Source organism: Coregonus lavaretus, assembly GCF_964263955.1.
Source record: "Coregonus lavaretus genome assembly, chromosome: 8".
In the NCBI taxonomy this organism is placed as follows: Eukaryota; Metazoa; Chordata; class Actinopteri; order Salmoniformes; family Salmonidae; genus Coregonus; species Coregonus lavaretus.
In genome coordinates this window covers 29,860,390-29,877,976 of record NC_139995.1, presented here as the reverse complement: position 1 = coordinate 29,877,976, position 17,587 = coordinate 29,860,390, and the positions used below count along the sequence as shown (strand labels likewise).

The following is a 17,587-nucleotide window of genomic DNA, read 5'->3' as shown; positions in this document are numbered from 1 at the left end:
ACACGCTCGCACCTGCCAGTGTTGCCAATTTAGCAACTTTATCGCTATATTTAGCGAGTTTCCAGACCCCTCTAGCGACACATTTTCAAAAAAGAGACTAGCGACAAATCTAGCGACTCTTTCTGGTGTTATTGGAGACTTTTGGAGACTCTGACGTAATTTGTTTTTTTTATTTTTTTTATTTCACCTTTATTTAACCAGGTAAGCCAGTTGAGAACAGGTTCTCATTTACAACCGCGACCTGGCCAAGATAAAGCAAAGCAGTGCAATAAAAACAACACAGAGTTACATATGGGGTAAAAAACATAAAGTCAAAAATACAACAGAAAATATATATACAGTGTGTGCAAATGTAGCAAGTTATGGAGGTAAGGCAATAAATAGGCTATAGTGCAAAATAATTACAATAGTATTAACACTGGAATGCTAGATGTGCAAGAGATTATGTGCAAATAGAGATACTGGGGTGCAAAAGAGCAAAATAAATAACAATATAGGGATGAGGTAGTTGGGTGGGCTAATTTCAGATGGGCTGTGTACAGGTGCAGTGATCGGTAAGGTGCTCTGACAACTGATGCTTAAAGTTATTGAGGGAGATAAGAGTCTCCAGCTTCAGAGATTTTTGCAATTCGTTCCAGTCATTGGCAGCAGAGAACTGGAAGGAATGGCGGCCAAAGGAGGTGTTGGCTTTGGGAATGACCAGTGAGATATACCTGCTGGAGCGCAGACTACGGGTGGGTGCTGCTATGGTGACCAATGAGCTAAGATAAGGCGGGGATTTGCCTAGCAGTGATTTATAGATGGCCTGGAGCCAGTGGGTTTGACGACGAACATGTAGTGAGGACCAGCCAACAAGAGCGTACAGGTCACAGTGGTGGGTAGTGTATGGGGCTTTGGAGACAAAACGGATGGCACTGTGATAGACTACATCCAATTTGCTGAGTAGAGTGTTGGAGGCTATTTTGTAAATGACATCGCCGAAGTCAAGGATCGGTAGGATAGTCAGTTTTACGAGGGCATGTTTGGCAGCATGAGTGAAGGAGGCTTTGTTGCGAAATAGGAAGCCGATTCTAGATTTAACTTTGGATTGGAGATTCTTTATGTGAGTCTGGAAGTTGAGTTTACAGTCTAACCAGACACCTAGGTATTTGTAGTTGTCCACATACTCTAGGTCAGACCCGTCGAGAGTGGTGATTCTAGTCGGGTGGGCGGGTGCCAGCAGCGTTCGATTGAAAAGCATGCATTTAGTTTTACTAGTGTTTAAGAGCAGTTGGAGGCTACTGAAGGATTGTTGTATGGCATTGAAGCTCGTTTGGAGGTTTGTTAACACAGTGTCCAATGAAGGGCCAGATGTATACAAAATGGTGTCGTCTGCGTAGAGGTGGATCTGAGAGTCACCAGCAGCAAGAGCGACATCATTGATATACACGGAGAAAAGTGTCTGCCCAAGAATTGAACCCTGTGGCACCCCCATAGAGACTGCCATAGGTCCAGACAACAGGCCCTCTGATTTGACACACTGAACTCTATCTGAGAAGTAGTTGGTGAACCAGGCGAGGCAGTCATTTGAGAAACCAAGGCTATTTAGTCTGCCAATAAGAATGCGGTGGTTGACAGTCGAAAGCCTTGGCCAGGTCGATGAAGACGGCTGCACAGTACTGTCTATTATCAATCGCGGTTATAATATCGTTTAGGACCTTGAGCGTGGCTGAAGTGCACCCATGACCAGCTCGGAAACCGGATTGCATAGCGGAGAAGGTACGGTGGTATTCGAAATGGTTGGTGATCTGTTTGTTAACTTGGCTTTCAAATACTTTCGAAAGGCAGGGCAGGATGGATATAGGTCTGTAGCAGTTTGGATCTAGAGTGTCACCCCCTTTGAAGAGGGGGATGACCGCGGCAGCTTTCCAATCTCTGGGGATCTCAGACGTTATGAAAGAGAGGTTGAACAGACTAGTAATAGGGGTTGCGACAATTTCGGCGGCTAGTTTTAGAAAGAAAGGGTCCAGATTGTCTAGCCCAGCTGATTTGTAGGGGTCCAGATTTTGCAGCGCTTTCAAAACATCAGCTGTCTGAATTTGTGTGAAGGAGAAGCGGGGGGGGCATGGGCAAGTTGCAGCAGAGGGTGCAGAGTTGGTGGCCGGGGTAGTGGTAGCCAGATGGAAAGCATGGCCAGCTGTAGCAAAATGCTTGTTGAAATTCTCGATTATTGTAGATTTATCGGTGGTGATAGTGTTTCCTAGCCTCAGTGCAGTGGGCAGCTGGGAGGAAGTGCTCTTATTCTCCATGGACTTTACAGTGGCTTCAGCCACGATACATAAAAGCATGTATCGTTCTTACTCTTCTCAACGAGCTGCGAGTGCTGCCGTGGGCCCCACCCCCGTACCGGCTGCCATGGGCCCCACCCCCGTACCCGCTGCCGTGGGCCCCACCCCCGTCCCAAAGCACTCACAGGCGGCCCAGTCCTCGCGCAGCAGTCCCTCCCAGCTGCAGTCAGAGCAGGAGATGTTCACCCCTCTGCGTCCAGACTGCAAATGAATCGCGCATGCGGGAAGCTGCCGCTGGCTGATCCCGCCCTGGCTTACATACATCCTCTCTCCTACAGCGTCCATCACAATTACATGCACATGGCCAATTATGCAAATTAGATTATGTCATTTAGCAACTTCTGGCGACTTTTAGGCACCTGCAGGCGACGTGCAGATGTTTCATTTCTCCCTTGTGCGGTCATGGCTGAAGCCAGCGCAAATTCCTACTATTTATGTGTCCAGGTTAAACGTGGGACGTCCCTCGTTATAAACAAACAGTTGGTTAAATTAATCGTTAATGCATCATTTTCAGAACTATTAGAAGCGATTAATAGACGAAACAACAATGTTGTTGAACCAATTGACTGGCCAGAGATTAGGGCATTCATCAGCAAAGACGCAGTGCAAGCTGATGGTATGATGGACAACCAAATTGAAGTCAAAATGATTGATGAAATCGAAGTGTGTCAGCTGTATGGTGATTTGTGATTCATAACTTACAGTTTACCGGTACTACCGGTAGTTGTAGGCCAACCGATAACACCAAGACGGAATGCGTTTGAAGTGATGATGCGCCGCCGAAAACCGCTAGCATGTCCAGCAAAGTCCATCGCCAGTGGCACACACTTCGTGCAAATCAGCAGCTCCACAATGATGTGATCGACTGTCTCTAAGGTGGGGGCTTTTCCTGGCAGACAGACGAGACAATCAAAGTTACTGGGCTCGAATTTAGTCAAGCTTGCTCTATATAGGTTGATGCTTCTAATTGTGCATGTTATAAACTAAATTTTTTATTTTGATGATGATAGGCTATACTCTATGGCTGGAGTTATGTATTTTCCAATGCTACATTAATTTGGCAGACCTAACTTGATTGACCCTCTTTATACACGGCCTAGTCTGAGAGGCCTAATATTTGTATGAATATTTTGTTAACACCTAAAGGCTATAGATATGCATTCAGATAATGAACTCATTATTATACATCAACATTTAAATTTGATTACAATTATTTGTCGATCATTCTTGAATTAGATTTTTTTTATATATAGTCTTCTCTATTACCCTATACATCACATTAAATTACGAGATTGGATTGCACTTTTTCCAGTGTTACATTCATTTGACCTAATTCGAAGGCTTTATTAACAAAGCATATTTTTCCTTGAAAGGGTGGTCTATGATAGGCCTTTATTTGAATTGTCTTAATTTGTTAAAGCCTTATTAGGCTAGAAGTTACAGTGGCTTGCGAAAGTATTCACCCCCCTTGGCATTTTTCCTATTTTGTTGCCTTACAACCTGGAATTAAAATGGATTTTTTGGGGGGTTTGTATCATTTGATTTACACAACATGCCTACCACTTTGAAGATGCAAATTTTTTTTTTTTGTGAAACAAACAAGAAATAAGACAAAAACAGAACATGAGTGTGCATAACTATTCCCCCCCCCCTTAGGGTCATTGTCCTGCTGGAAGGTGAACCTCCGTCCCAGTCTCAAATCCCAGCGCCATCCATCATTCCTTCAATTCTGACCAGTTTCCCAGTCCCTGCCCATGAAAAACATCCCCACAGCATGATGCTGCCACCACCATGCTTCACCGTGGGGATGGTGTTTTCGGGGTGATGAGAGGTGTTGGGTTTGCGCCAGACATAGCGTTTTCCTTGATGGCCAAAAAGCTCAATTTTTGTCTCATCTGACCAGAGTACCTTCTTCCATATGTTTGGGGAGTCTCCCACATGTCTTTTGGCGAACACCAAACGTGTTTGAATATTTTTTTCTTTAAGCAATGGCTTTTTTCTGGCCACTCTTCCGTAAAGCCCAGCTCTGTGTAGTGTACGGCTTAAAGTGGTCCTATGGACAGATACTCCAATCTCCGCTTTGAAGCTTTGCAGCTCCTTAAGGGTTATCTTTGGTCTCTTTGGTGCCTCTGATTAATGCCCTCCTTGCCTGGTCTGTGAGTTTTGGTGGGCGGCCCTCTCTTGGCAGGTTTGTTGTGGTGCCATATTCTTTCCATTTTTTTATAATGGATTTAATGGTACTCAGTGGGATGTTCAAAGTTTCATATATTTTTTTATAACCCAACCCTGATCTGTAATTCTCCACAACTTTGTCCCTGACCTGTTTGGAGAGCTCCTTGGTCTCCATGGTGCCGCTTGCTTGGTGGTGCCCCTTTCTTAGTGGTGTTGCAGACTCTGGAGCCTTTCAGAACAGGTGTGCATATACTGAGATCACGTGACAGATCATGTGACACTTAGATTGCACACAGGTGGACTTTATTTAACTAATTATGTGACTTCTGAAGGTAATTGGTTGCACCAGATATTATTTAGGGGCTTCATAGTAAAGGGGGTGAATACATATACACGCACCACTTTTCCGTTATTTATTTTTTAGAATTATTTGAAACAAACCCCCCCAAAAATCAATTTTAATTCCAGGTTGTAATGCAACAAAATAGGGAAAACGCCAAGGGGGATGAATACTTTTGCAAGGCACTGTATACTTCCCATTTTGTTTCATTTCTCATGGTTATAACAACATTGTAATATCTGCATTATTTTAAAGAAAAATAGTGTAGGTTTTCGCATGGAATAATATAACTTTTGAAGCTCATATTGGGGCTAGAGCCTGCACAAGTGCCTAGGACAATGTGGTAAAGTATTGTTATTCCTTATCCGCTTAATGTTTTTTTCGCTCGCTCGCCTCACTTTTCCGTTAAACAGTGAATCAATTTTGCCTGGCCTAAATTTAAATTAAGACCATAAAGCTATTTTTGACTTTGTGGCTGTGGTAACTAGTGACAACCAAAACCTCAAGCTGCGTGGACCCAGGAAACGGAAGTATGCAGTCCACGTAGTTCGGGTTGCTGTTTCAAAAGCGCAGTATAAACCTTGGCAACAGTCCAAACTCAAAGTAGACCTCCCACGGCCCCAAATCCACAGCTTTTGAATTACGTTTTTTTTTTTTTTTTACATCGTCACATCCGAGTGTACGTCCCTTGCCCAAGCGAGGGAGAGTGATGATTGGAGAGGCAACGTCCTTGGTGGAAATCTTGAAATTGATCTTAAAAACAACCAACCTGAAGCTATTAATGTACCTAGCAAGCTAACGTAACTAGCTAGCACTCCTGTCAGATAGCCAGCTACAGTTACCCATAGCTGGCTAGTTAGTTTTATAGTTTGGTCATTTATTCCGATACATTTCAGAATTCCCAAAAATATGTGTATGACGTTAGCTACGTTTGATAGGCTCCTCACTGAGACTAAGCCAATTTGCCAACGCTAAAATCAATGTCATCTACAGTACCAGTCAAAAGTTTGGACACAGGTACTCATTCAAGGGGTTTTCTTTATTTGTACTATTTTCTACATTGTAGAATAGTGAAGACATCAAAACTATGAAAGAACACATGGAATTATGTAGTAACCAAAAAAGTGTTAAACAAATCAAAATATATTTGAGATTCTTCAAATAGCCACCCTTTGCCTTGATGACAGCTTTGCACACTCTTGGCATTCTCTCAACCAGCTTCACCTGGAATGCTATTCCAACAGTCTTGAAGGAGTTCCCACATGCTGAACACTTGTTGGCTGCTATTCCTTCACTCTGCGGTCCGACTCATCCCAAACTATCTCAATTGGGTGGAGGTCGGGGGATTGTGAAGGCCAGGTCATCGTGAAAGCCAGGTCATCTGATGCAGCACTCCAGCACTCTCCTTCTTGGTAAAATAGCCCTTACACAGCCTGAAGGTGTGTTGGGTCATTGTCCTGTTGAAAAACAAATGATAGTCCCACTAAGCCCAAACCAGATGGGATGGCGTATCGCTGCAGAATGCTGTGGTAGCCATACTGGTTAAGTGTGCTTTGAATTCTAAACAAATCACAGACGGTGTCACCAGCAAAGCACCCCCACACCATAACACCACCTCCTCCATGCTTTACGGTGGGAAATACAAATGGGGAGATCATCCGTTCACCCACACTGCATCTCACAAAGACACGGCGGTTGGAACCAAAAATCTCCAATTTGGATTACAGACCAAAGGACACATTTCCACCAGTCTAATGTCAATTGCTCATGTTTCTTGGCCCAAGCAAGTCTCTTCTTCTTATTGGTGTCCTTTAGTAGTGGTTTCTTTGCAGTAATTTGACCATGAAGGCCTGATTCACACAGTCCCCTCTGAACAGTTGATGTTGAGATGTGTCTGTTACTTGAACTCTGTGAAGCGTTTATTTGGGCTGCAATTTCTGAGGCTGGTAACTCTAATGAACTTATCCTCTGCAGCAGAGGTAACTCTGGGTCTTCCATTCCTGTGGCGGTCCTCATGAGAGCCAGTTTCATCATAGCGCTTGATGGTTTTTGCGACTGCACTTGAATAAACTTTCAAAGTTATTGAAATGTTCTGGATTGACTGACCTTCATGTCTTAAAGTAATGATGGGCTATCGTTTCTCTTTGCTTATTTGAGCTGTTCTTGCCATAATATGGACTTGGTCTTTTACCAAATAGGGCTATCTTCTGTATACCCCCCCTACCTTGTCACAACACAACTGATTGGCTCAAACTCATTAAGGAGGAAATAAATTCCACAAATTAATGTTTAACAAGGCACACCTGTTAATTGAAATGCATTCCTGGTGACTACCTCATGAAACTGGTTGAGAGAATGCCAAAAGTGTGCAAAGCTGTCATCAAGGCAAAGGGTGGCTATTTGAAGAATCTCAAATATAAAATAACACTTTTTTTGGGTACTACATGATTCCATGTGTTATTTCATAGTTGATGTCTTAACTATTTTTCTGCAATGTAAAAAAAAAAAATAGTACAAATAATTTAAAACCCTTGAATGAATAAGTGTGTCCAAACTTTTGACTGGCAGTGTATGTGTATTTTTTTGCAAGCTAGCGTCATAATTGTATACCTCAGTCTTATAAACAGAGGAAGAGGCGAAGGGATAACCCCACAGAGCAATGAGCCAGATATTTCACCGGATGTATAAATGTGAAGCATCCGGTTGGCGTTTCCACACACTACTAAATATGGTGATGAGAGGAAGCCCAGTGGCTGGCTGTGGGAGAAGATGGAGCGAGATGGATTTTGGCCGACATTCTGCAAATGTTCTCATCGATTGATCTCCATACAGTTGTCTGTTTCCAAAACTAGAATCTGTAACAGACTGCCAAAGTTTCAAAAAAGTGCGTTGTTTAGAAGGAGTGCAAGGGCGAATTTAGGTATTGCACACGCGCACTTCAGGGTAAACGTTCCCTAACGGAAATATGCAAATAAATGCTAGAACGTGCCAATAGGATCTCACTAGCTCGTCCTTGGCTCTGCCCACCTCCTTGCCCACTATGATTAATTTGCTCCCATTGGAAACGACAGGCTCTGGTCTATCTTGGGTTAGTTATAGAAATATTTGATAACCCTGGCTAAAAGAAATATATTTTTTGTCAAATTAACGGCAATTTTTATTGGTGTTTTTTGCATTTTAGCTAACCCTAACTATTTTCCTAACCTTAACCTAATTATCCTAACTTGCTACGAAAAGTAAAATCTGACGTTAATTTGACAAAAGCTGGATCTATCCTAGCCATGACCGGATAACTGCGCCCCAAATATGTCTTCTCCAGCAGGTGGCGTTTTGTAGTGGGGTTTTTTCGCTCACCAAGTAAGGAGTATGCAGGTCAATGAGTGTCTAATTTGGTTAACAGAAAATTGAATGACTTATTTGATCGAATAGAAGTTTCGTAATGCTTAGGTTTCTACAAGTGTACTGATATAAGTAGGACACGTGACATCCCGGCAATTTATGGGGAAAAGCACTTTAAATCGGAGTTGTGCCTGTTGTTCACACACGTATCAACCTACTCATTGGCTAGAATGATCCCACCGTATCTTCCCTCCTTCCGACTGCCTTCCATTTTAAGACATTTCTTCACATTGTTAACGCGGCCACTTCAGTATCTGGTCAATATAATGGATAATCTGTGGTATAAATTTAGGAGTCTACAATCTCACTATGACAGTATTAGAAGAGGCGGGATAAGAATCCCAGCTGGAAATGAATGTAGAAAAGTATAACGCTCCGCCCAGCAGACTGTCGACCAATCGCGTTCACGCGGTTGTTAAACTTGCTTATTGTCACGCAATCCTTTCTTAAAAGTCAGGTTGTGAGTCGAGAAACCAGCCTATTTTCCTTGAAAGTACGGTATGTTACGATTTCAAAGCTATACGATATTACAGAGAACAAGTCAATTATCTCACATCTCTGAAAAGATTCGTAATGTTCTACTTCATGCTAATGTTGGGTTTTCGAGTTAGCGCCCAATTGACTCCCATTCACTACTTGAAGGAGTGATCTTGTCCCAGAATGCACCGCGCGGCCCATTGATGATAATTGGGAAACGTACACGATGGAGTTCTCTGGCTGTTTGCAAGTTCATTCATTTCTGGCGTGAATGATGGAGCACTTGAACGTAAACGTTTACCTAAATCAGGTAGTTTCTTAGTCCGTGGTTTCTCGACTAGATAGTTAAGTTATCAACGTTTTTACATTTATTATACAAATAAAAATAATTTGTATTGCAAACACTATCTTAAGTGAATCAGAGTTGCCTGGATGAAAAGTACAGTAAATACCAATATGATAAAGGAAAACAGATGGAACATACCCCCAAATGCCCCTGCGTGCATGGAGAAACATTTGGACTCGGCGCAGTACAGGGGAGGTAAGCAAAGTCACAGCTTGTGAGTGATGCCAGCCTTGTGTGATAGCTAGTTGGATAGCTTCCAGACACATGGCTAGTAGAAAGGGCTAGCTATCTACCACAGCACGTTGTGTGTTGTCGCGGAATAAAGTGGTCTATTGTGGACGTGTAAATCAGATGGGTTATGACTTTCGTCTCCGTCTGAGTGGCTCTCGAACTTGCACCATTAACAGCAAAAGCACACAGTCAAATATGTTTGTTCTATCTTTGGTAAAGTTTACTGTGACCCACTTTAGCCAGCTACTGTAGCTAGCTCCTAAAGCTAACTTGCCACTTCGAAGAGAATAATCATTTATTATATTTCTATAGCGCTTTTCATAACAATCTCAAAGCGTTTCAATGGTGCGTTAGATCCTCTAACGTTATCATATAGCTAGCTAACGTTAGACATAATCTAACAATTATAGCTTGCTAGTTATGCATTGATTGTAAAATAACCTGTCGCAACACCACGTTGAGCAGGCATGTTATATCTAGGATGCTAACGTTAGATTCCCTAAAAAGAGCTAGCTAGCCAGCAAACTTGTCTACTACTGTCCACAAGTCACAACTGTGAATCTACTGGCGCGCTGACTACAGGCCTTGTCCGTGCAGGGATCTTTGATGGGATACTAAAATATTATTTTATGGGACCCTATCCTATGGCAATTTCGCACAGGCACAAGACATATGATTCAGCTATTGACATTTTCTATTTTCTTCCCCTAGATGGCACCCTGTTGTTGGGGGCCTCCAGTCTGACAGGCAGGTGCTGGCAGGGCTCCATCTGGGTCTACAGTGACCCCAAGCAGTCTCCCAATGAGGGCTTCTGCAAGGCTGGTGTCCAGACAGAGGCAGGGGTCACAGAGGCAAAGTGGGTTTCAGAGAGGGGTGTCCTAGTTGCATCTGACTCCGGTAAGTAGGAATGACAGTAATCATTACTAAATGCATATCATATTCTGCTGTAAATAAGGCTGGTCAACCACAAGAGGGAGATATAGGTGTTAAAAGTACAATGATTACATTTAATTCAGGCCACACTATCATATACATTATTTACGGGCTATACAACAGTGTGGATGCAATGGGGTTTGTCTGGGTGTTGTAGGTGCTGTTGAGCTGTGGGACCTAGTGGAGGACGAGAGTCTGCTGGTGAATCGGTTCACCAAACTCGAGCATGATCACATCGTCACCAGCGTGAGCCCTGCTGGGTCAAGCCACGCCATCAGCGGCAGTATGGACAGCCGGTCAGTAGGGACAATCTCTTATCTGTGTGTGTCTCATGCAGAGTGTGTGAGCGGAACGAGGAGCGGAGTGTGCCCAATTTGACTGGAGCGCGACACGAAATTCCCAAAGGCTGGAGCATCGGCTTTCTTGCCCACTAATTTCGATCCAGTAGCGCTCACTTCACTAGCTCAGGGCATGCCCAGCCCAGCATGCATTTGTAGTCTACTTGTGTGCTGCTATAGCCCCTTGCTTTATCTACTAACATGAAGTTCACTAAATATTTTCATAAAGAAACTGATAAAACACAGGTGCAAAATCAAGGTGACTTACAAAGATGAGGACCAAGAGGGAGTGTGGCGATGTGATGTCCATAAGTAAAGAGTCAATGTGGAATCTGAAAAGACACGTATCCTGAAAGCATGATTGTGTAGGCCTACGAAACTTTTAAGAGATCTGATTTTTAGTTTATAAATACTTTGCTACAATAACACACTTAGTTATCTACCCACCTTGTTACTTTCTTTTAGCATGTGCCTGTAGTCGTTCCTTATTAGGCTCCCTGTCTGGCTCCTGACATATTTAGTGTTTATATTCTGTTTACCATGACATGTAGCCTATTTGAAATGATGAGCGCTTCTTACGTTCACCTTCATGTTTATTAAAATACTTTTCATTCAAATTAAATATGGTTTGGTTTCAAAACCAAATGGTAGGTCCAAGTAGTCCAAAAAATTAATGGGTGTTAGTTAAATTGTGATTTTAATGAGTGGAGCGAATTTGGTGTTTGGAAAGGACATGGAGCGGTGTGCAAGCATCGCTCCTTGAGCGATGAGCGGGATTTCAGACCGCTCACATACTCCGGTCTCATGCAAATTTTGGATTTGATGGCATGACAGACCTATGCCCTTGGTGTAACTGGCCTGGCTGTGAGTCTGATATTTTGACAGCTGCAGGTAATGACGTGTTGCAGCTTGGTATACATTTCATGGTGAAGATTAATATCATTTTTATGCTGTCATAGGCCTAAATCTTGCTCAGTTCTTTCTCTTTTCTACCTGCTGCAGAATCAAAGTCTGGGACCTTATTCGGGGGGAAGTGGTCAGCACATATAATGGTAAGGAAACTATACCTCCATCTCTGTATTTTGAGCTGCACTGTGTCTTAAAAGTGGTGAACATGTCAGTGGCAGTTTCTCATGTTTCTGTAGGCTGTCTAGGTAACTGAATCTGATCTGTCTCCTGTTCCACAGCTCACTCGAAGCCAGTCACTTGTGTGTCCTGCAATCCATCCGATGACTCCCTCTTCCTCTCATGTGGCCAGGTAAGAGCCAAGACTAATTAGAGGGTTGTCTGTTTTAATCGGTTGATCAGTTTGGAATGGTAAGTGTGGCTTTTCTATTGTGTGCTATGAAATATGAAGCTAGATACAGTAGTAGGTTGTAACTTACTGAAAGGAGACCCTTGTAACTGTATGAAACGTCGTAATGCACTGTCTCCTCTCATTGTCTCTCCATTCCCCTTCCCTCAGGATGGTCGTCTGTTGCTTTGGGACAGGAGAAAACCCACCAAACCAGCCTCTAGATTAGGTGAGTAGAACCAGTCTGAACTGCAGTCAGCTAGGCAGCAGGATTTTCACTGGGCTGAGATGCATAGATTTCTGTTGCCAGTGGATTGACAGTGACATTAATCTTGGCTTGTCATTGGGTCTTATAGTTTTTCAATATTGGTCAAGGAGCATGGTTTTTAAGGCAGCCTTGGATTCTGTTGTCGAAGTGTATATCCTTGAGTAACCCAATCTTATAAATTGTGATAAATGCAGGTCGGGTCACAACTCACAACATGTCCTTGAAAAACAATCAGGCTCGTTTGGTAGATGTGGTTTAATTTTCCTAATATTTGTTCTTTATTAAGCAAACTTTTCCAGCGATCCTGGATTCCAGTGTGTTGGGACAATAATTCTGTGTGTTTTGAAAACATCCACACTTCAAAAGTATCTAGGCTTCTGCAGCACACCAAGTACCCATTCACTGTGTTCGAAGTGCACGTGCAATACATGTAAATAGTGGAAATCAAAAACATGTACATGGTCAGGTGTGGCCAACATGTTGTCTAGTGCATGTTGCTGTGGTTGGTGATTTCCCAGCTGACTTTGGAGATTTTATCTTGTCTCAGATGTAGAGCCCAGCTGTTGCCCTACCTCAGTAGCCTGGCATCCCCACCACAGGACCACAATCGCGTACGGTAAGGACCAGCGCTACATTTCCCATGATGCATAGTGGTCCAAGCACATCATTGGTCTAAATGATTGATCTGCCAGGCTTTAATGATATATTTGTTGATAATGGTGTTTGTTGATTCAGGTGACAAGCTGGGACGAGTGACTCTGAAGGACTTTCAGGGAACAGAGCCTGCCCAGACACAGAGCACCCACAGCCGCAGGGTCTCCGGCCTAGCCTTCTCCTCACACAGGTAAAACACCATCTCACCTCACACATCTACAGCAGTCAATGGTTTGTCAGACTAAGCTAACACAATTATCTCTTACCTTCCACCACAGTGCCCCCTTGCTTGCCTCCATCAGTGATGACTGCTCCGTTGCTGTGATGAACTCTGAGCTTAAGGAAACGTAAGTGTCTATGTATGGGCTGTTTACAATCTCTCCCTAGTTAATCCTTTTGGCTTATCAACTCAGCTTTGAAATAAAACAGTCAAAATAATGTATTTGTACCCAGTCACTTAATCATGTGTGTCTGCTGCTCCTCTCCAGGTTGAGAGACAGGAGGCACCAGGACTTTGTTCGGGGTGTCTGCTGGGCCCCTGGCGGTTCTGACACACTGACCACCGTGGGCTGGGACCACCAGGTCCTCCACCACGTCATGGGACAGGATGGACCCGCCACTGGAGACTCCATGTCACCACCATAGACCCACCACCCAGCCTGGGTCAGGAAATGGGGAGGGGGGTTGTAAAAGTATGGGGTTTTGTGGGGGAGAATTTGAGGGGTTGGCATGAGGGTAGAAGTTGTCAACACCGGAGCAGAGCAGTATTAGGATGGTTTTCCCAATCCTAGTCTAAGTACCCCTGGCCATGCTGGTTTTCTTTCCAACTGATTAAGGCCTCCCGAGTGGCGCAGTGGTCTAAGGCAGCTGTGCCACTAGAGATCCTGGTTCGTATCCAGGCTCTGTCGTAGCCGGCCGCGACCGGGAGACCCAGGGGGCAGCGCACAATTGGCCCAGCGTCGTCCAGGGTAGGGGAGGGAATGGCCGGCAGGGATGTTGGTAGAGCATGGCGTTTGCAACGCCAGGGTTGTGGGTTCGATTCCCACGGGGGACCAGTATAAAAAATATATAATGTATGCACTCACTAACTGTAAGTCGCTCTGGATAAGAGCGTCTGCTAAATGACAAAAAGGTTTAAAAAAAAAGTTATTAAATAAATTATGTGTGACGGTAGTCAGCGATGCACAAATTAAATCGGGATCTTTTCCGCAACAACGGAGTATGAATTGCGAGCCTAAACATTTCTGCTGTTTTTGTCCAGCAGCGATCACGTTGCAGCAGCTTGAAGCGCACATGTGCTTTTGGAGTGCAATGTCTTGCGTTGCATATTTGCGGTTCATGGCAACGTCATATGCTGAGTCTCAGTTTTAAGGTGAATGTTAACCACTTGTTGGACATCACCTTTGTTTTGCAGTTGTTTGTGGGGAAATTAACTGAGATGGATTGGTGTCCAGTTAACACGTGGGGTACTTTAAGACTTGGGTTTGGGAATGCTGCCAAAGGCAATGGGAATCTAATCTAATGAACCCATTTGATCACGCGTATAGTCCAGTGAGTCCAACCCCATGTAACCTTTGTTTACCCACTCGGGGGTGCTGTATTACGTGGCATGTAAGCCAGTCTGTGAGAAGTGAGCCACTAGCTCATTGGATAGCAAGATTGTGTGGGTGAATTAGACTTAATAGTCAATTAACCTGTGCCTCATACAAGCATTCTGAAATAACACTGGACTAGAATGACCTGGTTCAAGTTGTGACCATAATCAATACCATGGGCAATTTGTTTTCCAAATTAATGAAGAATTTCTGTACATTTGAGAAGTCCTTAACTTCACTGGCTTGTTTGTATCAATGTGATTCCATTCCATATTATCCCTCCCCTCCCTTGGCACTTTCTTTTGTTTAGATGGTCTCCTCTCTCTCGCTCATGTGAAACAGAAAGCACACTTAATGGTTTTCGTCCACACAGGGCTGCTCCTTGGATTGTATGTACAGTACATGTCTGGTGTTGCTTTTTGGAAGTCTGAGCAGTGCAACCTAAAACTGACATAATCAACTTGTTTTTCCATCCTTCAATAAAGTTTGTCTGAATATTGTATATTCACGGGTTGATTTTGGTTTTCCAAACACATGAATGTTACTCACCTTTTAGTCCTCATTGGGAAATTATTCTCAGACAATTTGGTAGAAACACATTTAATTACCTTGAAACTTGACTTTATTACATTTTTATATCACAGGTGAAATAACAATACAAAGGAGTGGCCTGTGCACTGGTATATTTGGCATAATTCAATGTTTAAAACCATAAATCCAGGGAAGGCAATCCATGGTAATTTTGGTTTCTGAATGTGGTGGTTTTTGTGCCAAATCATTCTAAAAGGACTTGGAACTTGACGTTACCAAAATCAATGGTCATGTCCACTTCCACTCCAGTCAGAAGACATCAACACTACTCTTCCTCCAATGTCAGTGACCAACCCTTACAAGTTTTCACATCGTCTTGGATATATCATGGTTTTAACTAGATTTAAAAAATATTTTTTATAAATGAGCAGCTTTAGTATTGACAGACACCAGTGGCAAAAGTAGTGTGCAGGGGCATGCCTCTCCATTATATTTTTTGGATAGAACTGCTGAGCTCACTTCTGGTGACCTTTCTAGAAGAACATTCTTCTCCAAAATGAAAAAATTAAATTGTTGACACCATCTGAAATATAACTGTCCCCTTTTAAAAGCATAACATGTAGCCCAACTGATGCAGCTTTAAATAAATGGACGGAAGCATGGGGTTGTCCATCTGCATTTTTTGTGGCTGTAACGATTAGGGTGCCGCTGCTAAATGAATATAGGGGGCACACTGACAATAGCTACACTACCTCATCTCTGTACCCCGCACAGTGGCGATTTTAGCATGTAAATCTTGGTGTGGCAAACAAAAATGTGGGATGCATGCCACTACACAACACTAAACAATAAATTAATTGCACTATAACGGTGACAAACTGTGCCCACAAACTGTTAGGGCCTACATAAAGCTGCCCCAACACCTTACCACTGCTACACCTGGCTATCAGCGGAGCCTTGTCAGTTAATTCAGCCTCATTTACTGCCTTAAAAAAAAAAACGGCTGATATGGCTGACTTGCTTAAACAAATGTGGTTTCTACTGACAATTGAGATGTATAAACTATGGCATAAGGGGACGACAAGCAAATTAGAGGCAATCCATAATTTCGATTAAGACATTAATGAGCGAGCTAGGACGGACGTAGTCAATATAACTATTTGTTCAGCACTTTTGAAATGTACAGCGACAGAATTCAGAACATGGGCCGTTCTTAGTGTTTTCCCTGTACACCAAGTCAAAGTCAGAACCATAGCATAAATGAAGGGGGCATATAAACAGACAATGAAAGCAGACAATATTCAATAATGACATTTATCTAAAACAGGCTATAGGCTACATGTGCACCACCAAGTCAGAACAGAAGGTGAAATTAAGAGGGGAAAATAGACCAAATTATTAGGTTGAGGCACATGGGCTACTAACAGTTTACTACACAACATACACTTAGTATTACTTTCTTAGCTATAGTATACATATCTCCCTGGCATATTACATCATTTATGCAGCAGCATACAATACATTTTTGGACTCACCTTGTTATGCTGTGCTCACTTGAACAGGAAGGTGGCGCGGCGGTCCTTCGTGGGCAAATTTTGTCATCAAAGTCTGGTATTCTCTGGATTTATGGTGCTTTCAAGACAACTGGGAACTCGGGGGAAAAAACAAGGTAAAATCATGATGACGTTAGTGATCTTCAGGTCGTAGCTCTAGAAAGAGGCCCAAGTTCTGGATTTACAATTCTGAGTTGGATGACCGTTCAAAACCCAGTCGGAGCTCGTTTTCCCCAAATTTCCCAGTTGTCTTGAACTCACTGAAGTCAGATTTCGCAGTTCCGAGTTAAGTTTTTGAGCGCAGCACAAATCATGCTTCATTGACATCATGGCCAATGTTGAATGTTTATCATTTTAATCTTGGAAAAGAGACCCTTAATCCCAGACTTGGGACCACACAGCCACTCCACTGAATAGCAGGCTAGTGATTGCTTTGCAATGCTTGCAGTTAGCCACTGATTCCTTCCAAACCACTCATTGTTGAATTTGTGATTTCCAACTTGTTGTGTAATGTCTATGTCCAATGGCCGATGAGCACAGATACGTTTTATCTATATTTCCTCTTCATATGACAAGGATTAAAAAGGATTTGCCAGTAGATTGTCGACATGATTCATGATGATGACTGCTAGCTAAGATTTTGAAAGTATGATGTTGACATGATCAGTCCAATCAAAGCTACTGTAGATATAACGTGATTTGACGTCATTTTCTCTGGGGATGGGCACTTCTAATTTAACTCTATGGCAGCACCCGGTGTGGTCGTCTGCGGCAATAGCCCATCCGTAATTAGGACCGACGAGTTGTGCGTTCCGAGATGCTGTTCTGCACACCACTGTTCTACTGCGCCGTTATTTGCCTGTTTGTGTCCCGCCTGTTAACTTGCACGATTATTGCCAGTCTCCTTCGACCTCTCATCAACAAGATGTTTTCGCCCACATGACTGACGCTAACTGGATGTTTTTTTGTTTGTCGCACTATTCTCTGTAAACCCTAGACACTGTCGTGCGTGAAAAGCCCAGGATGCCGGCTATTTCTGAGATACTGGAACCGGCGCACCTGGCACCAACGATCATACCACGCTCAAAGTTGCTTAGATCACTCGTTCTGCCCATTCTAATGTTCAGTT

The 17,587-nt window shown here is 43.2% G+C and overlaps 1 protein-coding gene across 1 annotated transcript; it reads left to right on the top strand.

Moving 5' to 3' along the window:
- Positions 1-8,659: 8,659 nt before the first annotated feature.
- Positions 8,660-14,874, top strand: LOC311133888 (methylosome protein WDR77-like). Its single transcript, XM_084167493.1, has 10 exons — positions 8,660-9,256; positions 10,004-10,189; positions 10,383-10,521; positions 11,566-11,615; positions 11,751-11,821; positions 12,029-12,086; positions 12,673-12,741; positions 12,861-12,969; positions 13,058-13,126; positions 13,268-14,874. The coding sequence occupies exons 1-10, from the start codon at positions 9,148-9,150 to the stop codon at positions 13,422-13,424; spliced, it is 1,017 nt and encodes a 338-aa protein (XP_084023619.1). The 5' UTR covers positions 8,660-9,147; the 3' UTR covers positions 13,425-14,874.
- The last annotated feature ends 2,713 nt before the right edge of the window (positions 14,875-17,587 follow it).